Source organism: Balaenoptera musculus, chromosome 5 (genome assembly GCF_009873245.2).
Source record: "Balaenoptera musculus isolate JJ_BM4_2016_0621 chromosome 5, mBalMus1.pri.v3, whole genome shotgun sequence".
Lineage (NCBI taxonomy): Eukaryota > Metazoa > Chordata > Mammalia > Artiodactyla > Balaenopteridae > Balaenoptera > Balaenoptera musculus.
The window spans coordinates 40,495,435-40,518,653 of NC_045789.1; the positions used below are offsets into that span (position 1 = coordinate 40,495,435).

General features: G+C 36.0%; 1 protein-coding gene across 1 annotated transcript in view; it reads left to right on the top strand.

The window, feature by feature from the left end:
- Positions 1 to 23,219, top strand: part of WDFY3 (WD repeat and FYVE domain containing 3) — a 267,612-nt gene that overhangs the window by 98,782 nt on the left and 145,611 nt on the right. The window contains 2 exon segments of the mRNA XM_036852038.1: positions 10,142 to 10,265; positions 20,857 to 20,966. Coding sequence (XP_036707933.1) covers positions 10,142 to 10,265; positions 20,857 to 20,966 — 234 coding nt within the window.

The following is a 23,219-nucleotide window of genomic DNA, read 5'->3' on the forward strand; positions in this document are numbered from 1 at the left end:
CCCATCTCTGCCTGTCTCTCCCTGTGTCTCTTTTCCCCATCTCTCTCTCCTGTCTCTCTCTGTTCCCCTCTCTTGGTCTCTGTCTCTCCCCCTGACCCCCCAGTTCTCTTTCCTTGTTTCTCCCCTCCCATGTCTTTCTCTTTTCCCTGCATCGGTGACTTATTGTCTCCCCCCCAAAAGTCTCACTTGATCTCTTTATTGTTTGTTCTCTATGTCTGTTAGTCTTTCTGTCTGAAATTTTCTAGGTTCTTCTCATTATTTTGAAATTTTATTGAGGCTTCATGATGAACCTTCTTAATCTGCAAACTTGTACTTTTCAATTCTGGGAAAATATTTTGAAATATTTCTTTGTTAATATTCTTCCCTTTGTTTTATATGTTCCCTTTTTCTGCAACTCTGTCAATCAAATATTAACTCTTCTGGATTAACCTTGTGCTATCATATTTTTAACTTCCTTGAATTCTTCTGTATTAATTTAAAATTCTGCAATATCTCCTCCTCCCTCTGAAAATATTAAAGCTTTTTCAAATTTTCTTATGCTTCTTTCATTGTTATTTGCTCCAAATTACTGTTTTTTCTTTGTTTATATTATTTCATATTAGAGTAGTCTCCAGATGTCTGGTGATAATTGTCTATACACTGATATTTAGGAATGAGGTATTGAAACACTAATTGGAAAGTACGTGTGCAGGGGTTAGACTTTTCCAGTGGTAAGATAATCTGGCTGGATAAAATGCAGAGATTCGTTAGCCTAGGATATGTTGATATTCCAGGAAGGGGTGTTTTCCAGTCTCCTGCCTGGAGCATATATACTCGCTAGTGTTTTCTTAAAGCTAAGTTGAGGAACAAGACTGATGTTTCATATTCAGTAGATAGACTTCCACTTAGTCTCCAGTTTGCACCTATCAGTGTTCTTGGTTGTTCCTCTCTAGGGGTTAGACCTCCAGGTGTGTACTGCACTTGGGAGGAGCAGTCACCTTCAGTTTCTGGGCTGTAAAATAAGAATATCTACCTTGTGGGGTTGGTATGAAGATTAAGTAAGATAATGTACTTAAAGCACTTAACAAATGCTTGTCTTAGGGAACTTGTGTCTATTATTGTTACTGTTGTTATGGCATTAAAAATAAAGATATTACAAGGTGAAGCAAAGATTATAAACTATTTATGCTGAAATAATTTCATATTGAATATATGCTGAAACACATCTAGTTTATGTGTTACTCACACCAAGCCAAAGGCTAATTTGACAACAGAGAGGAGGGATAGACTCTACATATTCTATGTTTATTTGTTTGCTTGTCTTTTTATTTATTCTGTTATTGTGCATTACTGATTCATTCAGTAAATATGTGTCAAACAAATAGACATTGTGCTCTACATTGGAGTTCTGAGATAAGATACAGTCCAGTTTTGTGAATCAGAAGTGTCATGAGGAAGATAAACATGTATTTCTGTTGGAGAAGAGATAAACACATAAACAGATAATGGAATAACAAAGAAATGTAGTATTAGAGACACAGCAGAGTATTATGGCACCCCTGAGAAGAAAGTTATCTGAAAGTCTGTGGGGATCGAGGAAGGGGAGTCTCCCTTGAGAATGTGATGTGATTCTTGAGTCCTTAAAAGATATGCATTAGCCAGCTTGGAACTAACTGAGCTAAATTAACCAAGAAGGTAATTAGAGTAAGAAGTTAAAGCATGAATCAAGGTAAAGGCTACAAACATTTTGATGTGTGCTAGCATCTATAAGTGGTCCAAGAAGTTGACATTATGTCAAGGAAGGGTAAAAAAATAAAAGACTGTCAAGTTTGATAGGAGGCACATCATGACAGGTTTTATATCATATTAAGTGCTAATATTTTTTCTCAGAGGTGTGCAGAGCCAATGAAGTATTCTAAGCAATAGAATAAGAAAGGAGAAGGGACCAAAGCAAGGCTGTCTCTTGGGTTTTTAATTTGGGAAACTGGGTGGATATTTTTCCTAGTAGCTGAGAAGGAGTGGTATAGGGGACAGATTCAGTTTGGGGCATTGAGTCCAAACTGTTGATATTTGTGAGCTTCCCAGGTGGAGGTATTCAGTAAGCAATTAGAAGCTCCAGTGAGGGACTCTGGGGACTACTGCAGAGATGAGGTAGTTGGAACCCTGGAAGGGGATAAGACATTACTCATGCCTCCTGCTGCCCCATGAGTAGTATGCTAAGGATGAACCATGGAATATATGAATGTTTAGTGAAAGAAGGGGAACCCATAAAGGATACAGAACAGGAATGGGTCAGTAGCAGTACAGAAAGAATCAGGAGAGGCTGGTTATGGAACTCAAGAGATAAAAGTTGCAAGAAGGAGGAGAGCAATCAACACCGTCCTGTACGTTAGAGAGACCCAGTAAGATGGAGACTGAAAAATGTGCATGAGATTTGCCAGTTTGAAAGTTACTAGAACGGCAGCACCAGAAAGCAGTGAGTTGAGCAGTGAATGGGAGATGAGAAGAGACAGTATGGACTCAGCTTGTAGAAATGTGAAAGAAGAGAGGACAAAAGAGATTGATGGAGGTGAATTTGGCAACAGGGGGTTTGTGTTTGTATATTTCTGGTGTTTTGCTTTGTTTTTAAAAATGGGAGAGATCCAGGCATGCTCATGAAGAGAAGGAAGGAAACCAGCAGAGGGGGAAACTGGAAATTTTTAAGACAGTGAAATTGAGCATAGAGTCAAATTACAGGTGGGTGAGTGAGCCTTGAACAAGAGACACCGCACGCTGCAGGAGAGCATGTCTTGTTGGGTGTGAGCACAGATTTGTAGTGAAGGTAGTGGAAAGTTGAATAAGATCTTGCTTGATGACCTCAGTTTCTTATAGTTATCAACAGAAGATGTGGTCTGTTAAGAGTCTGGAGTAAGTAGGTCGAGTAGGAGACTTTAGGGAATGGTGATGGTTTGGAATATTAATGAAAGGGAATCAAGAAGGATAGTTGAAAGGGACAATAAAAGACTTAGAGTATTGAGGGCTCAGTGAAGGTTGGAGATAGTACATTTGTACTGGATCTTATCCATGCAGGCGTGTGATTTTTCTCATTCAGTTACAAAGCAGCGTGTGTGTAGAAGTAGAAAAGACAGATAGATGCGTTATATTGGGACTGAGGTTTTGCTGGGCTGGTAAGGCAGGAAGGGCAGGAATAGAGGGACAGAGCAAAGTAAGAGAGACTAGTTCACATATCACTCGTGGAATTGGGTGGGATACCATAGGAACAGAGCAGAGGATGTTCATTTTTTAATCTATGAGATAAAAGGCTGAGAGTGAGGGAGGGGAGGGGATGATAGAGTAGGAATATGAAGAGAGGTAAGGAAAGGTTTAAGATAGCTGTTTTGAAATTGGGAGAGAACTGATTATGGACAAGCTATTTTTTCAAGCCCTGTTGAGGTAACAGTCATTAATTTTTATTGCAACCAGTTCTAGGAAGTTGGTTTTGTTTTGTTTTTTTAATTTTAATGTTTTTGTTTTACTTCAATGTCACAGTGTGCTATTGGCTATTAAGTAGTTTGAGATAATTTCCTTCTCTCAGATTCATAAACACTGAGAAGGTGATGATAATGTTAAGAGTAGTTAGGACAGTTGTTATTCTCAGCTATTAATATAGATTAATAACTAATATCCTGCATATGTGTCCCATGTATTTCATCAGTTAAGCTTCCACAGTCAATTCAAGTGAGTCAGACTAGAAGAATCGAACAAATACTTGAGGTTTTTTGGGTTTTTTTTTTTTTTTTAGAAGATTTGAGTGGCTTTAGTGATTATTCTCTATTGCTTAGACTGTTTGTCTTAGTTCTGTTGTGTTCTGTGTTGCCATGAGTCTCTATTCTTTCAAGTCAGAAGTTTTTAGTTGGCTGATTAAAAGCATATACATATGCATTGCCTTAAACCTCTAATACAATGAGTGATTTAAATATCATAAAGGTTCATTCACCTCTTTTTTTTCTGTTTTATTGTGCTTCACTTTATTGCAGTTTTTACAAATTAAAGGTTTGTGGCAACCCTGCATTGTCAGATGGTGGTTAGCGTTTTTTTTAATTAATTAATTTTTTTATTGAACTATAGTTGATTTACAATGTTGTGTTAGTTTCAGGTGTACAGCAAAGTGATTCAGTTATATATATATTCTTTTTATACATATATACATATGTATATTCTTTTTCAGGTTCTTTTCCTTTATCAACTTTTAACTAATGAAAAGAAAGTTATTTCTGGACTGTTGTGACCAATTTAAAAAATATATAGATTATATTCATTGGCCTATCATTAACAAACTAAAATTGTCCTTAGATAAGACACCACATCCATTAAATTTTGAAATAGATAACCATATTTGTTTAATGTTTGACAACTTATACTTGAACATTCTCCACTAGTAAGAAATAGCTTGGATGAATGAATAGCTCAGTATGGCTCCAGACTTCCTGCCACGATTGCCAAAAATGAACCGTACTGTTGATTTTTGAGACTTTGTTTGATTCATGCCAAATGGCAAATAAACCATATTACAGTTAGACATGGACATCCGTCTACAGAATCGTTTTTAAAGTGTGCTCCGTACTGTTATTTCAGTGTGTGGTTTTGGCCTGTAAGAGACACGAGGTTGAGAAGTGGCGCGTGCTGAGCCCCTTTTCTGGGCCAGGACCCGTGCTGGGCTCTTCGGCTGCCCCTTGTGCTCTGCATCACAGTGCTGCACGGGCGCTGCCGGCGTCCTCCTCCTCACCAGCTCTCAAACTGAAAGATGATGCTGAGGTCTGAGAATAGCTGGATAATATTTAATCAGCATTCTTAAAAATAATTAACCTTTAGTCCCAAGAACAAGAGCTTACAGAAAAGAATACTTCATTTAAACGTGTTAAAAAATGAATAGCATTTTAGTCATCTAAAAGTTAACTGCCATTGTTAATTACCTTGGTGCGTGTTATCATACTAAATTGTGTATGTTAAAATATAATCTCTACTAACTGGATCTTCTTTTAGAGACTCCTCTTGTTTTTGAATTTGCTTCTAATTTATATTCAAGAAACATCTAAGTTGAATCCAGTGTCTCTTTTTTTTTTATCCCTCACAAGTAACCTTTACTTTTTAAATTGTTGGCTTTAGAGGAAGGATACTCAAGTTCAGAACCAAATGTGAGATAGATCAAGAGTCAGACAGATGAACTCTTTGCATATATGAGGCTTATGTTTACAAATATACAGCTTTGTTACTTATTGCATAGTACCAATATTGGAGAATGGAGCTTAGGTCTGTGCAACAAAGGACTTGCTAGTTTCACCCTTGATATGGTTAAGCTTACTTACCCAGTCATTGGCAAAAGTGGGCAAGCCACACTCAGAGCAGATGAGAGTACATGTTCTCTTGAGGCAGGCGTACCCTAGAAGGAGAGAGAGGGACTGAGATACACCTTCTCATTGTCTTCTCCTGCAAGTTCGTGGTCCTTAGGAACAAGAAGACTGTAAGTGTTAATGTAATGATTTATAATAATTGGTAAATGCAATTACATCTTCACTGTCAATTTTCAAAATCTGTTAGATATTTCAAATTATTCATATACTCTGTAACTTAATTTTAGATATTAGTATATATAGGGGAAAAAAGACACCATTTTAGAAAACTGTGTAAAAATTCCTACCTCTCTTTTACTAATATTTAATAAAATTTTACTGAATAGCTTCATTCGGTAACAAATATATATTGAGCCGCTGCTTCCTGCATGCCATTATACAACACCATTCATTTGTTCCCCCTGAGTATACCAAAAATATTTTAGTTGAGGAGCAGCCAGGAAATTTTCTGAAATTTATTTAGGTGGATATTTAAAATGACCCTTCTAAAAACAAGTCAAGCTGTGCTTAATTCCCTCGTAAAGTGAACACTGTGCAAAGGTATAGTGATAGGGTTCCTGCGAAGTTTAATTCAGACAGTATATTACTAGGTGACTAAGAGCACAGCTTGGAATCAGACAGACCTAGTTTTGAATTCTCTCTCCACCGTCTCCTGGCATCTACCTTCTCTAACCCTTAATTTCTTTTTCTGTAAAATGGGAGTAATGTGTAGGATTTCATGAGATTAGAATGACATTACATGTCAAGTATTTGAATAGTGCTAGGCACACTGTAAAGGCTCATTATATGATAATTGTTGTTATTTTTATTAAGTTTGCTAGAAGGCTTTTTGTTCCTCAGCACTGTTTTTTTCATCTGGGTAATGAATGTCACATGTCTATTATAGAATCATCCCTCTGAGTTGAGTGTATTACCGACCAGTTCTCTTGCTCAACTCTCCCCTTTAACAGATGAGGGAAGTAAGAACCAGAAAATTTTGACCAGGGTCCCTGTGGGTGAGAAGGTGAATCCCAGCTCTGTGCTCCATCCTCTGTGGTGCACATTTACATGCATGATTGAAGCACTGTCTATTTCCCACTATTTGTGGAAGGTGGTGAATACATACCTAATATTTTTAGATTTAATTGCTGAAGTCAGTCACCAAAAAATCTCTTTTCTTTACTGCCTTACACATTCAGTATTATCTAAAATGCCAGATACATGTTTTAGTCCCTGTACTTCTCCAGCCTTTTCTTGCTGCATTTCCCCTCTCATTGGAAACACTCCAGCTTCATCCCCGCCTTTTGATCTCTCAAGCTCCCAATCTCTTGCCCATGGTGAGGTCTTAGCACAGTTCTCACTGCCCGGAACCCTTGTTCCTTGGCTCTTTGAATTGTGACCTTTTTTCATTATTCAGTATCATCCTTCCGGGTCAGTGTCATCTCAGAGAGCGTTTCTCATAACCTTTTCTCACTCCAGGCATTCCCTTTCAGTTACCCTGTTTACTTCCTTTATAACACATCACTATCCAACATAATTTTCATTTTTAAAATAACTTCACTTTTGTCTCCTGTGCTAAAATGTACGTTCGTGAGAACTGGAATCACATTGGCTTTATTTGCCTTTGTATTCACAATTCTTTATTTACTTTTGTATTCAAGGTTCCAAATATTGCCTGGCATATATAGTAGACCAGTAAATATTTATAAGTGAATAAATGAAAGAGTGAATCAATCAGTAGTGTTGGATCACTAGATTAAAGATTGTTTATGTTAAAGAAGCAGTAAGTAGTTGTTCATTTCAGATTAGCAAGTAGGACATGGTCCTTTTCCTGTAACATTTGGCTTGGTCAATTCAAGCAACACAGCTTTTGAAAAAAATTTCCTTATGAAAATAAAGCTGTAAATATCAGGATTTGTATGAAAAGTTAGTTGCATTTTTAACGTATTATCCACCCAGCATGAAGACTGCTTGAATAACCATATGTTTATGCTAAGAAAAGAGCTATTTATTTTATGAAGTTGTCTTACTCTTAGGGATAACATAGTGCTTAATAATTCTTAGGAGCAAAATATACGTCACTATATTCTGAATAATAGGAATACTTATCTACTTTAAATCAGTTTGTCAAAAGGCTTAATAATTGCCTGAGCAGAATATACAATTGCTTTGTAAACACCTTCATTAGCCAGTTACATATTCATCTCTGGGTGAAAGTAGAATGGCTATTCAAGCATGTGTCGTTCCTCACTAGAAACCAAATGGTGTAGATATTTTATTTGATAAAGATAGTTGATGGTTTATTTTAAAAGATGCACTTTGAGTTGCAACATGTTATTTTTATATGGGCCAAAAAAAAAAAAAGAAAAGGAGGAAAGAAAGGAATGAATAAACTTTGTCGTAATCAACTGTGAACTTCAAGCCAGGTTGATTTTAGTAACCAATTGCTTTGATTTGATATTAATGTGGTCTTACAGGGCTGTGCTTACTGGGCATACTTTTTAAGTCTGTGAGATAATTTTGGTTCAATAAATTGGCCATTCTTTTTATTTTTCTAAGACACAGAAATGTATTTAATAAAAACTTCAAGAGAGAGTGACAGGTAGCATCTCTCCTCCTCGAAAGTATGCTCGAATTTAAAATTGAGGCTTCTCAATTTCTAATCTATCTCCAATTTGTTTGTTAAAGACTAGGGGTATTTAGCAGGCGACATAGGTTAACTGTAAGCACATAACATTTATCAAAATCTCAGCAGAAAAACAATTTATTGAGGAGTTCCTGAAAAGAACAGTTTGTTTGTTCTTTGAGATAATTTAAAATTGTGTGTCAAGTTAAAGAACAGACTACCTGGCTAAAAGTATAACCTGTAGAACTGATTTATCATTTGTTTGGTACTTTCAGCTCAATTTGAGGGTGATTGTAAGAAACATGGTGTCTATTGTAAGAATGTAAGAAACATTCCTATTACAAGGATATTATACGTTGTATCCTGTTATTAGGATCCTTGGAGAAAATCTTTACATTATGGTATGAAGAATAGAGGTACTTCGTTAAATATATGTTTTCCTTACCTAAGGACATTGTGAACCATGTAATTCACGAGGTTTTCTCTCCTGGATGTTTGAGCCAAAATTCGTGACTAAGATATGGCAAATATAGACTTTTTCCCCCCCAGTTTACCTCCCTAGCCTTGGTTTTATTATTTGATTGTTTTTGGTTTTTTTCTTACTTTTTGTTTATATTCTCATATTATAATTTGTGTCCTTGCATGCTACCTAAACATTTTCTAGAATTTGGTTGTGGGGGCAGGCAGCATACAAACAAACAGCCATATAAAAGGCAGGGTGCTAGCTTGGCAAGGAACACAATGACGGGTAAGATACGTTTCCTCCCTTTGCAGTGACATTTGAACAGATAACAAGAATACAAAATATTGTTTAGTTAATATTACAATAGAGGGCTATCATAATAGTTTTAGGAGACACAGAATTCTCTTTTAGCTATAAAGAACATTTTTAAAAAAAAAAAATTTATTTATTTGGTTGCGCTGGGTCTTAGTTGCAGCAGGCGGGCTCCTTAGTTGTGGCAGGCAGACTCCTTAAGTGTGGCTTGCTGGCTCCTTAGTTGCCCTCTGTGAACTCTTAGTTGCGGCATGTATGTGGGATCTAGTTCCCTGACCAGGGATCGAGCCCAGGCCACCTGCATTGGGAGCATGGAGTCTTATCCACTGTGCCACCAGGGATGTCCTACTATAAAAAACATTTTTTAAAACAATATTCCAGGATGCATCCAGTTATATAGCTATTATAATACTATTTCTTTTTCTATGACAGTCTGTCCAGGTTTTATTTTTTTCATTCTCTTTGCTGAACCCATGCCAGTTTAAGAGTGATTTATTCTAAAGTTCATCTAGTGTAGATTTTTGTAAAGACAAGTGTATTTCATGACCCTCTCATTCATTTTTATTCTAGTCTTTTCGTTAACAGTCTTGTTTTGGGAATTATTGTGGTTAGAATTCAGAAATTCTGAGGTATAAGATGAGTTTAGTAAATTCCGTATTCAGCCCAGGACTTAGCATTAGATAAGTCCCTGCTTTTACCATCTGATATGTCTTTTCGCCATCAAAGGAACTTACCACTTTCCTCTAAATTCTTAATTTAGATTTCTTCAGAGGAACATTATATTTTGTAAAGTTTATTAGTAAGATTGATTTAAATTTTATAGATAACTGGTCTTTGGCTTTTAGATTTTGTTTATTTAATCATTCATTCAACAAATTATTTTACATGTATAAGAAAATGTGGTTAGATGGGATTTATTGAAAGAGTTATGTTTTAAACTTATTCAGATTGAAGTAACTATGCAAGCATACTTTTTTTTTTTTTTTTAATTTTATTTATTTATTTATTTATTTATTTTTGGCTGCGTTGGGTCTTCGTTTCTGTGCGAGGGCTTTCTCCAGTTGCGGCGAGCGGGGGGCCACTCCTCATCGCGGTGCGCGGGCCTCTCACTATCGCGGCCTCTCTTGCTGCGGAGCACAGACTCCAGACGCGCAGGCTCAGTAATTGTGGCCCACGGGACCAGTTGCTCCGCAGCATGTGGGATCCTCCCAGACCAGGGCTCGAACCCGTGTGCCCTGCATTAGCAGGCAGATTCTCAACCACTGCGCCACCAGGGAAGCCCCAAGCATACTTTCTTTTATTTGATTTTCAAGTCATACCACACCTTGAAAAGCACATAATAAAAGAAGAAAGTTGACAATGCTGTATTAAAATTGTTTTTCTCATCCACAGGTTTTTGGAAATGCTCCGCCAAATACAATGACAGAAAAATTTTCTGATCTTCTGCAGTTCACAACACAAGTCTCACGACTGATGGTGACAGAAATTCGAAGGAGAGCATCAAACAAATCCACAGGTATTTTTACAGAAACCAGCAAAAACTAATTTATTTGAATGGACAGTTTGGTAAAAGTGTTGTCGAAATCTAACAGAAAATTGACCTGATTTTAAGCACATGGATTTCAGTACCAGTCCCCATTCCCATTCTTACTGGCACATTCTTCTGTTGGTGTCAGCACCTTTTACTCTCAAGTGGAGTAGTTCTACCCAAGGCTACTTTCCTTGGACCACTACCACCCCTGCCCTAACCCTTTTAACAGCACTCTGTTTCCATCTGAACAGAATCCAAATTCCTAGCATGATGTTCAACACAAACTCAGGACCTGGAAATACCTATATATACCCACACATTTTTGCATACCCTTTTTTATTTCTTGTTTCCTTTTTCTATATTTCAACCAAATCGCGAGTTACTTATGGTCCCAAACATGTCTGTGCTCTTCTTTCTATCCTTGTGATGCTTCATTCAGGAAGGAGCGTCTCCCCCCATCTTAGTACATCTGAGTCTTCTCAGCTTGGATTAAGTCACACTTCCTAGATAGAATGTTTCTTGATTCCCTTAATCAAAGGAAAATTTTCTCTTCTTAACTACTCAGCTTCACGAGTGGTGTTTATGTATGTATCTTTATCTTTCTATTAGACCATAAACTATTTACGAGTCTTTATATAACCTACAGTCTTTACCACAGTGCTTTACACAGTAGGCCTTTTATAAATGCTGCCTGAATAACTATTCTTATTCATAATTAGGTAATTTTAAAGTTCATAAAGTATCATCCCATTTAATCAAGATTAAAATAAGATTTTTTGATTTTAATTACCATTACTCATTTTCTAAATTAGCAATATGTTTGAAGGATTTTAATTTTTATCTTGTTGCTTTGGTTTTTAGTGGTTGTTTGAGTGATAGCTTTCCTACTGAAGCATTAGACCAAGAAGTCAATAATTTAAGTTTTGTTTCTATTGTCTCTTTGAAAAATCACTTATCGTTTCCACCCATTGAATTATTATCTTTCCAATTGTAACAATAATGCCTGTGTTATATAATCCTATCTTTTAATTTAGTTTTTACTTTTAGTTTTAAAAGTATATAGGTGCATGGTTTTAAGGGTCAAATAGTTTATAGGTTTATTAAAAACAGTATCTCCCTTCCATCATCCTGGTTCATCCTCGTTTTTCACTCCTAAGATACACTGACTTTTTACGTCTCTTAACTTTTTTTGATATATATCTCTGTGTCTCTAACTAATGTGCTTATACTGTGTGCCCTTGATTTTTCATATTTAGATACTATCTCCAGGCTTACCACAAGAGAAGTGAGACCTTTTAGCTCACCACCACTATCCCACAGATTCTCACTTCTATATCCCCATATCATTCTATCATAATTTGATTAGATCAGTATTCATTATATTATTGTGACTGAAAACATTATACAAAGATGAGCCATATGGTATACTCTGATTACTCTTCCTTTCTTGAAAACTTCTCCACCTCTATCAGAGTTAATGATTGCCTTTTTTTAAAAAAACTAGTTTTCTACATTTTCATTATGCATTCTTCCCCTACTCCTCTGTTTTTCTGAATTTCCCCCCAATATCATTGAAGACATCAGATATTCTGTCAGTTTCATCTTCTTGCAAATAGCTCTTCCAGAACCTTCTGGTCTGCTTTAATCTGTAGTAGTTGCTCTCTAGGCCAGCTGGACAGCTGTCACTTTTTCATCTTCACTCACTTCATCCTGGGATGTCTTTCCACTTCTTTGGGATAGAGCCTCTGTTTCCAGAATCTCACGTCATCTTTTTTCTCAAATTAACTTCCTCATTTTTGGTAAAATATCTTTTCCAGCAGCCTCCTGAAAAAGGATGCAGGGCAGTTGTTATTTTGGTTTTTGGATTTTGTTTTTGTTTTTAGAAATCTGTGAGTGAAAATTCCTTTGACTCTTGCTATGTAAAATGAGTTCCTTCCCCTTAACCAAGGAAGGTGACAAGCTTTCAGGTACCGGGGCTTAGAACAAACTTTATCACATCGTACAGGGTGGTTTTATTGCAGAAAGGGGAACTTGTAGAACCAGGCTTCAACAAGAGAAAAGAAGGCACAGATCCATCACCCTCGTTATCTCACAGAAGTGTGCTTGGGATATTCCCCCCCTCCCCCCCGCCAGAGCATGAATGCAGTCTTAATGGTGAAGAAACACCGTTTGTGATCTAAGCTGTTTGAGTACTGAATCTGAGTTCTTATTGAATGTTTCTAGGAGTTGTTTGAGAATGCCAGCTGTTTAGTTCCAGGAGACTTGGGGGCCCAGGGGAAGCTACAGGCCCTCCCACAGGGAGTGGAAGCTACGAGTGTCATAGAAAATTGAGCTTGGGTGCAGCACCTCTGGGAACATGGTCAGTGGGTCCTTCTCCAGGCAGCCTAGGTTGAACTCTCAGGGTTATTTTGGAAAATCTCTCAGCTCGCATTACATTTATCCTCCTTTCAGTGGATATAAGGTTCTAGATTGGAAATCATTTTATCTCAGAATTTAAAAATCATTTCTCCATCATATTTTAGATTCCTGTACTCCTAGTGAGAAATCTGAAGCTACCTAAATTCTCCATTCTTTCTTTGAGGCCTGTACTGTGTGTGTGTGTGTGTGTGTGTTTTATAAAAGCATTTAGAATCCTCTCGTTGGCCCTCCTCTTCTAAAATTTCATGATAACATGCCTTGGAGTGGACCTATTTTTATACATTATGCTGAGTACTCACTGGACCTGTTTAGTCTGGAAATTCATATCCTTTAATTTTGAGAAAGGTTTGTGAATTGTTTATATAATAATATCCTCCCCTCTGTTTTCTCTTTCTTATCACGTGTACCCCTAAGACTGTCCCTCTCATTCTCTTATCTTTCCTCTCTTATTTTCTATCTTTGCTTTTTTACTGTCTTTGCTAGGAGAGCTTTTCGGTTTTACCATCTGTTCCTTCCGTGGGTTTTTTTTTTTTTTCCCCATTTGTGACATGATACTTTTAATTTCTAAGAGATTTTTTTTTTCTTTTTTATTGATGTCTTTTGTTTTCCTTTCATGGCTTCTCTTAGCTCTCTGAGGTTTCTTTTTCTTTTCTTTTTTTAAAATTTCTTTTCAGATTTTTATCTTCCTCCACAGTCTGTTTCTTTCAGATAGTCTTTTTTGTTACTTTATTTTTGTCTCTGTCTTTTATATTAGAGAATGTACTCACGTGTCTCATCCTTGGCCCTCTACTGCTGTATAAGAATGGAATCTTGGAAAGTTGCTGGGTAGCTTTGTAATTGTGGCTGGAGCTTGCCTGGGCCTCACCCTAGGGTCATTTTGTTGAGCCATTCTGTTGACCATCTTTCCCTTGAGCTAGACAGAGTCCCCAGAGAAGAATGTCCAGTCTTTACTTAGACAGTATATGCCTGACTCTGAACATTTTAGAAGCCAGTGTCTGAGGACCCTCAACATTTAGTATCAATACATAAGCTTCTATTTTATCTTCATGATGAGCCCACAACTGTGCCTGGTGTAATGTCATTGTCCCCCCTCCACCCCAATCCAAACATCCTCTGTTTTTCTTTTTAGTGAATAAATCTCTAGTCTAGTACCCACATAGTAGTGGGGATCTGGGGGTCTAGCTGCTCTTACACAGACTTCACCAGTCCTGTGTACAGTCCCACATTTACTTCTGCTTCTAAAGGTACTTAGTGCCACCAATTCCTGAGCCTCTTGGAGGTTGTGTTGTAGTTAGCTGCTTTTGTATTTTCCTTGTACTTGCTTTAAGTTAAGATTCTAGAGTCTGCTAAATCAGTTTCCACTAATTTCTCTGCTGTTTTAGTATCCAAAACGTTGTTGTTTTCACCTTTCCTATTTTCTTTGTTCTTATGGGTTTATGCTTTTTTAAAAAATCCTTAAACAACAATTTTAGTGGGTGTATTAGTCTGCTTGGACTGCCATAACAAAATACCATAGACCAGTATAAAACAGGAATTTTTCTTCACGATTCTAGAGGCTGAAAGTCTAGGAGCATGGTGCCAGCATGATTGGTTTCTGGTGAGCTCTCTCTTCCTGGCTTGTAGATGGCACCTTCTCAATGTGGCCTCACCTCCAGGAGAGAGAGCTCTCTGGTGTCTCTTCTTATAAGGGCCTTAATCCCATCATGAGGGCCACACCCTCATGACCTCATCTAAACCCAGTTACCTCCCAAAGGCTCCATCTCCAAATACCATCACATTAGGAACGAAGACTTCAAATATGAATTCTGGGGGGACACAATTCAGTTTATAGCAGTGAGGTTTCAGGACAGAGAAGAGATAAATGAATGTGCTCAACCTTCCATCTTTAACGGGGGCCCCATTATGGAGTCTTTGGAGCAACAGCCATTAAAGTATTTTTAGATTGAGGACAAAATCTCTTAATCAGAAGCTGTACATTATATGAATTGATGTATGGATTTTAAAGTGAGGCTGTTTTAATTATATTTGTAGTCCTTGAAGCAAGTCTGGTGAGAGGTGGTTAAGATAGTTTAAGGTAAACGTCCTGTCTTTTCCCTTCTCCACCGGAATGGGATTGCATCCTTTTTTTATCTTTATTGATTTCAGTTGTTCCTATACAAGTGAAAAGTTTGTCTTAAATATAAGATTTCTGTGTTTTATGCCTTTTTAGCTATTTTAAATAGGTAGTATGAAGGGAAATTTCTTTGTCACATGTTGACTCCTGTCATTGCGTTTTCTTTTTTGAGTGACATCCCTAGATTAGAAAAAAAAATTCCAAAGCTTATTTATACTCTGTTCGCTGTTGCTGTCTTTATGAATACCTAATCTGCATGTTTGTAGAAAAACATTTTTCTACATAGGAGATTTGTTTTCCTAAATCTCTTTACAGTTTTATATCCATAGGGAAATAATGAAGAGTATCTTAAATGGAGGAGATGTCTCATTGTTAATTACAGTAATAGTTACATAAGTTATTTTTTTTTTAAACTTTCTATTTTGAAATAATTTTGGACTCACAGGAAGTTGCAAACATAGTTAGAGCCCCTTGTGCCCTTCCTTCCTCCATTGGTGACATACTGTTTGCCAGGTATTTTAAGATATATTTTTTCATATCTTGTAATTCCATGTAAGTTTTAGTTTTAAACTTTTAAAATTGGTTAACTTCAGAATCCAGTGAGATTCAATTCAATTTTGCGTAAGTTTTACCTCCACAAGAGAAACCTTTCCAAATCACCCTATCTCAAATTGATCTTTTATCCTCTATCTCCACACCAGTGAGTATTTATTCAGTCACCTTAAATACTTCCTTTAGAGGTTTGTTGTCATCTGAAAGTATCCTGTTTATTTACTTATTTAATGTTATTGTTTCTTGTGTTCACCCCTGTATCACCTAAAAGAATGCTTGTTACAGATTAGGTGCTCAAAAAATTTTTACTGATTTTGACATAGGATTTTTCTGTGCTCCCCCCCACCCCATTATGCTTTAAGAGTTAGAAGAGTGTTAGAAAAGCCAGCTTACTGATGTTTAAGAGAGAAAAGCGTAGTTTTGGAGCATCTCGTCTGTCAGCCTTGAAGAACTCTGGCTTCTGGAATCCTTGTTCTCTTCTTTCATTTTTAGTTTTGAACATTGGAAGTTTCTTTTGATCAGTGCTGTTATCAAAAGTACTTTCATGGAGATTTTTTGTTATTTTGATTTGTCTAGTAAAGAATTCTAGATTTTGAGCATCTAGGTACATCCTGAATCATCTTTCTTCTTGCATATCCCATTCTGGTTTTCCGATTGATCAGTTGATTTCTGTTGTGGTAGAAACACTAACATGAGATCTGCCCTCTTAACAAACTTTTACATGTACAGTACAGTAAATTGTAAGTACAATGTTGTACAGCAGATCTCTAGAACTTTTTCATATTACACAACTGTAACTTTATACACATTTATCAGCAGCTTTCCATTTCTTCCTCCTCTCAGCCTTTGGCAACCACCATTCCACTTTCTGCTTCTATGAGTTTGGCTGCTTTCAATACCTCACATAACCTTTTATTTTATAGGAAGTTATCATTGAAAGTAATTTTTATTATGATTTACATGCACATAATTTTTCTCCAAAAGAAGCAGGTGGAATGAGTCCTCTATTATTCTTTTGAAAATTGGCTCTATCTGTTGTGCATCAGAGAAAGATTATTTTTCCAGGACTCCTCTGAATTTGGTGTGAAATACTTGTTATTTTGTTTGTTACCTAATCACCATTCACATATCAAGTCTTTTTACCACATCACTTCTAACATTCATTGTAGATATCTCAGTAGGAGCCATGCTTATTGGCAATTCTGTTGTTTAAATCTATCCATCAGAAGTTAGTAAAAATGGAAAATTTTAGGTAGGTCAGCGTGCAAAGTGGGTACATGGGCTGATTTGTAATACAGTACTCCTCTTCTCTCTGTCTCTCTTAATTCTCTTGGTTATAGCCTCCCTGTGGTTTTGTTAAAAATATGTAGTGACTTTCAACTAATTTGAAAAAATATATAATTTTGTAGCCATATTGTGTACAGGACACGGCTTAAGACTTTTCCCTATCTCTTCTCGTTTTTTGTTAAGTTCAGCCATGCAGTCTGCTTAACTCTAAGGTCAGTCACATGGTCGATTTTACATCATTGAAAGAGAAAATTCCCACCTGTGTAAAAATAGTATCTTCAGTTTATTGTTAATGACTTTGCTGCATGCTAGGTGCCACTGTTAAGCCCAGTGCTGTAATCCCCACTGGGCAGCGGCGCAGTGATAGAGAAGCCAAATGATGCTGACCACAGTTGGCATCTGGTGCAGCATCTTGTGGTGGGATTAGTATAATGTAGTGAATCCCCAATTAGACAACCCAGCCTTTTTTTTTAAACAGAAAAACAGTGTGCCCCGCTGTCCTCCAAGGATCTCAAAGCCACAACACCTTCAGGTAATTTCATTCCCAAGGTGTGAATGTATTATCAAATTGAAAGAAGCATGGAAGCTGTGAGTCCTAATACTATTTTTCTCACTAATGTGGAAGTGGTTTTTTTTGGAAGGGAGGGATGGGAATGGGCGTTTAGGGCTTGGTTTCTTCATTAATGAAAAAAGTGTAATAGTACTATTGATGTGTCTCACATTATCATCCTGAAGCATAAGTTTGAAAATGACTATGCTTTAAATAGACTTTGCAAAAGGAAAAATTATTGTATTACACTTATTATTAACACGTTTTGTGTTCTGGTTGTTCTGAATGCAGTCTAATTGAATTTACTTATACTCTCTCAGTGTAGACTGGGAACTTAACATTTCCTTTAAAACTGTCTACATTCTATTCTTACTTAAATCTAATAATGAGCTCTACTAACTTCAGTTCTGTATTTTTTTTGGCCTAACTACGTGTACTGAAACGCAGCATGAAAGCTAAAGCTTAAATCAAAATGATTGGCAACTCTCAAGATGGGCTGATATTAATATGTTCTTTTCATTATAATCTTATAATGTTAAGTTAAATCAGTGTTTAAATTTGTATTTGTTAAAAATTAGTGAAAATAAAAGATCATAATGCAATATTTTTTGACTAGGAGTATTTTTCAAAGTTTTAAGAAATTCTGTGGTTTATGGAGGTTTACTACGTTGTCTACATAATTTTTTAAAGATAGCACTAAATGTTACATACTTTTACAATGAGCTTCTTGATTTATTTAAAATGAAAACTCGGAGATCCCATCAAGTTGTTTTGCATGGCAACCTACTGAAATTAGTAGGTGAAAGTAAAATAGTTCTTCTGAATATGTTTGTTATGTAAAGATAGTCTATTTTATCAATGAGAGTTTCCAGTTCAGCCACAACTATTGTCAAGACCTCTTTGTATGCACCTGTAATTCAAAGCCAGATAACGTAATTATACATTATTGCTGATGTAACTGAAGTCTCTATCTTCTTCTCAAAAAGAGCAGTTGTTATTATTAAGTTGGTAAAATTGTTAAAGGGACACCATGAATAATTATACTGTCTTGATCCTTTTCAAGGTTTATATTCATACGTATTATCTCATTTAATCAGCTCAGCAATCTACTGAACTGTTGTAATGTTTAATAACAAATAGGACATTTTTGAAAATACATTGTCTTTTCTTATCTTGAGGAATATCTTAATGTTCATTGTCAACCAAAACGAAAGAAATCTCACAGTTTTGTAAATGCCATTGATCAGATAGATATATGGAACTGTTTCAAACCAAGAGTACATTTTTGGTGTTTTGGTTCTCAAAATAACCATTGGCATTCATTGTTCGTAATTGGCAACTTGTTGAATAGCAGTGAAAAAACATATTTGTCCAAACTTCTTTTAATGTTAATAGTGTTAAGTACTATGGGTGGAATCCGGAGTCACTCAAAATGTGTCTCATCCGTAGGTTTCTAGAGTCTGTACCAGGGAGATAAATTTGTTTATCTTTTAAAGTAGGTTTAGTTCTTCAAAATATTTTTTTCCCTCTGTGAGAGACATAGGTGGTATTGATCAGTTGATTTACCAGTGTTTCTTTTTTTAATGAAATAGAAGTTTATTACATTGGTTTAATTGTAAAATAAGCAATTTGAAGACTGCAGGTATTTTTTTTTAAGATGTTGAGTTACGAAATTGGAAATGCACAATTTAAAACCAAAGTTGCCTGGTTACGAAGAAGCCTAGGAAATGAAAGCATAGCATGTCAGCCTTTGATTAAGAGTTTTAGCCAACTGGTAAGGAGCTGTTTTCCTTACGTGAGCATTTAATTCCTATCAAGGAAAGACTGCTCGTGTTATATAGCAAATGGCTGGAGTCCATTGTAGGCTTGCAGGAAAAATTTGCAGGTTAGTTTTTACCAATGATCTTAAACCGTGATTGCTAAAGATGGTTTCTCAATGGTATTCTTTTATTTGTTTTCTTCTTTCTCTATTTAATCAGCCTTGAACATTGCTTTCTTTGTATTACTCCCCTTTCAAAACTTTCAGGAATCTCTGTTACCCATAATAAATGCAAACCTACTGATGTTCTTGAGAAGTTGAATTCAATGTGTCCTTCTTTGATCTCCCTGGGTTGATTTATTCACTCATTTAACAAGTGTTTATTGAGTGCCCACTTAGTGCCAGTGATGTGCTCCATACTGGGGATCAGCTCTGAACAAGGCTGACAAAATCTGCTCCCATGGTGTTTATTTTCTAGAGAGGGGCAAGAGACTATAAATTAGTGAGCATGAATACAGTAATTTCAACATTTACCAGATACTGAATACCAGAAGTAAGCCAGGGTTCTGTTGACTTCTCTTTTCCAGTAAAATTTTTTTATCACTATCTTTATCTTTTACAGGCTAAGCAGCCTGGATTTGAATATAAGTTCTGTCCCTGACTCTAGGCAAATTACTTATCCTCTCCATTTCTCAATTTATATTATAATAAGGGGTCTAAGAATAGAAAATAACTTACAGGGTTCTACATAAAGATTAAATGAGTTGAATCTGCAAGCACTTAAAACAGTGCTTGTTGTACAGTTAAGACTTAGTAAAAATAAGCTATCTTAAAAAATTTTCCTTTAACATGTTCTTTCAAATGGAAGTATATGAAGATGAAATATGCCCAGCACAGTATCATATGTAAGTTTTGTATCATTCAATTATTAAATAAAACACTTTTATCTTGATTGTCTTAAATGTCTTAAAGGAAAGAATACCTCTAAAATAATCTAAATTCTATTCTACATCCTGTGTCTTTATGACATGTGTTAAGTATACGTTAGTAACTTAACATGTTGGTTTACAGTGAACAGATTGGACTTATTTTCTGACTTTAATTCATCTCCTATTACAATGTAAAAATTGATGAACCTCTGTGCTGATAAAATTAAATGCATGGTTAAGGATTTATCCATTTTCCCTTATCCTTAAAAACATAATCAACTAAGTTGACTTTCAAAGATTCTTCCAACACTAGAGTTCTATGAATGACTCCCTCACTGTTTATCTCTTCCTAATGTCAGCTGTTCAGGTCACCCCTTGTGTGTATCACTGAGCCAACCTCCTAATTTGTTTCCCCCATCAATCTCTTTGCCCTTGTAGTTTGTCATACACATCACTCTAAATTAATAGTCTTAAAATAATCCTTTCATCATCTACTTTGCTCAAGAAACTACATTTGCTCCCTCTTGCCCAAAGAGTCAAATACAGACAGCCCTTAGCTTACCTTCCTTCGTAAGTAGGCATTTTCTGTCACTACTATTGATATTAGACTTTAATTCTCAACATATGCTCTTCTAGAATGTGAACCCTGTGTTATTACAGTTGTTCCTCTTGATCATTCCTCTAGCCACACTTTTGTTTTAATACAGTGTGCCTAATCTCTCTGTTTCCATCCCTCCCTCACAGTTTCTAGAGATACTTGTTTTCCAGGCAGGTTTAACTCAAATTTCCCCTATTCCATGACTCTTTTTGACTAGTTTGTGACGTACCTTTTCCTAAAATATATAGGTTGACTTTTACATTTCTGTATTGATATGATGACATCTACATATACCATTAAAACATTGCTCTCTTTAACATATTTTGTATGTGATTTCTCTCCACCTAATGACTTTCCTTTGGTTTTATAGAGGCTGCAAGTCGGGCCATAGTCCAATTCTTGGAAATCAATCAGAGTGAAGAAGCCAGTAGAGGTTGGATGCTTCTGACAACAATTAATTTGTTAGCATCCTCTGGTCAGGTAAGTTCTTGGTTTTCATATTTGAAACATCTTTTTATCCTCTTGGGATTTTGTGAAATTAAATTTATCATCATATCCAAATAAGATTTTATGATAATCTGTGTATTCTTCTAATTCTTCTTACACATTATTTCGTGCTTCTCACAACATCTCTATAAGGAGGTTATTAATGTTTCCATTTTACACATGAGGAAATGCTTAAATTAGAACAGTGTTTTCCATCTTTGTCACATCATAGCACACATAGAGCATGGTACCATTTGTACAGCACACTGGGCAAAAAGATGGGCTACCTGTGGCTGGAGGGAAGTAGCCCAGGAACTGCATTTCTGTAACCCATGTTAGGGAAACTTTGACTTGGAAGAGTCATCTAAGATTCATCTAAGGTCACTTAGCTAATAAGGAATAAGTGACATGGAAAATACTTTAACATTTTTCTAACTTTTATGCAAAATAAGGAAATATTGTCATTTTCAGGATAATGCATATTTCCTTCCTACTTGATTTTTTCTGGAGATTGCTTTTTTTCCCTTTAAATCAGCTTTAAGCATCTGTCATGATACATATGACATGTAGTCATTTATGCTGTTTGAATACCCGATTTGTGACCTGTGATGTTTTGGGGATGAAGGAAGTTTATTCAGCCTTCTAAAATCCAGAGTATAATTACCTTCAAAGTCCACACCAATCTTGAGAATGACTATTGTCTAAATTACTATGGGCTTTCAAATACCTCATGGAATTTACAAAAGTAAATGTGACACCAATCATACTACCGTCACAGGCCACAGGAGAAACAATGCATTTCTTAGTAACCATATCCTGAAACCAGTTACTAGCCTAAAGTAAGCAGCACTTGAATTTTTTTTCTTTGGAATGGCCTGTTTCCTTTTTCATTTGCTGGGTTTTTGTTTTGTTTTGTTTTTTATTTATTTTATTATTTTATTTTATTTTAAATTTTTATTTTATATTGGAGTATAGTTGATTTACAATATTGTGTTATGTTTTGTTTTTTAAATCAGAAAACGAATAAAACCAACTTACCCTGATTTACCTGGGACTATCTGAGTTTTGGCATAGAAGGCCCACATCCCAGGAAACCCCTCAGTCCTGGGCAAATGGAGATGTTTATTCACCCTAAGTACTAAGTAACCTTCAGATAGTCCTAAAGTAGACCATTGTTTTCATGTATCTGTGGCCATATCAAGTGACTATCAAAATACCAATTCTACTTGCTATCGATGGTAGCTATAAATGCCTCTACGTTACTGTACCAAAGTTTGGTTTGGCTTAGAACAATACATAAAATAATAGTGTTTAATTGGAATATTTCTAAGTTTTATTCATATTTTCTGTAGATGCACTATTTTTCTTTCTCTCTTGTGAGCATAGACTGTGCCATACCATAACACCTAGAACATGGTAGAAAATCAGTAAATGTGTATTAACTTAAATGTGCACAAGTGGATAGACCAATTTAAAAGCATAAGAAAAGAATCAGGAGAAAAGAATCACTTAAAAAAATTACAAATGTTGCCGATTACCAGTTTGGATACCCATTTGTACTTTTAATCTATCCGTTATAAGATGAAAATGAAAAATCATATCATTTTTCTTAATATGAAGGGACAGCTAGTAATAATCTAACTGGAAAAAGACATTTTAAAAAGAAAACTCAGTGTTATGTTTTGAGCTGACTTTCTTGTTTGCATGCTATCTTCTGTTGGCAGCAGTGAGATAGAGATGACAAAAACATGGTCCTGAATCAACATGTAGATGACAGAGATGAAGTGGATGAAGATAATACCATAAAATGCAATAATGGGCTATATGTAGTACTATGAAAATAGAAATGGAGTTGTAAATTTTGTAGGTGAGGGTAGGAAGAAAGATGAGGAATTAAAGAAAGTTTCAGACATGAACAGACATTTAAATTGAGAGTCAGATGGAGACATGGGGTGTCTAGAAACAATAAATGGTAGATGAGAACTGCAGAGAGCTTTTGAGTATTAGAGGAGGGAAATGATAGTGGATATGTAGAAAGGGGCCAGATCTTGGAAAGGATTGTTGCTTAGGCGCTCTCTCCTCCCGGTCTCCCGGCTACTGCATTAGTTCAGGCCCAGCCGCTCTTACTGTTATCTGTACTAGTTTCCTAATTGCTCCCGCCTTCCTGCTCTTTAGTCTGTGGTCTATACTGTCACCAGCTAATTTTCTAAAATCTGATTCTATGACTCCTTTGTAACACTTCACTGG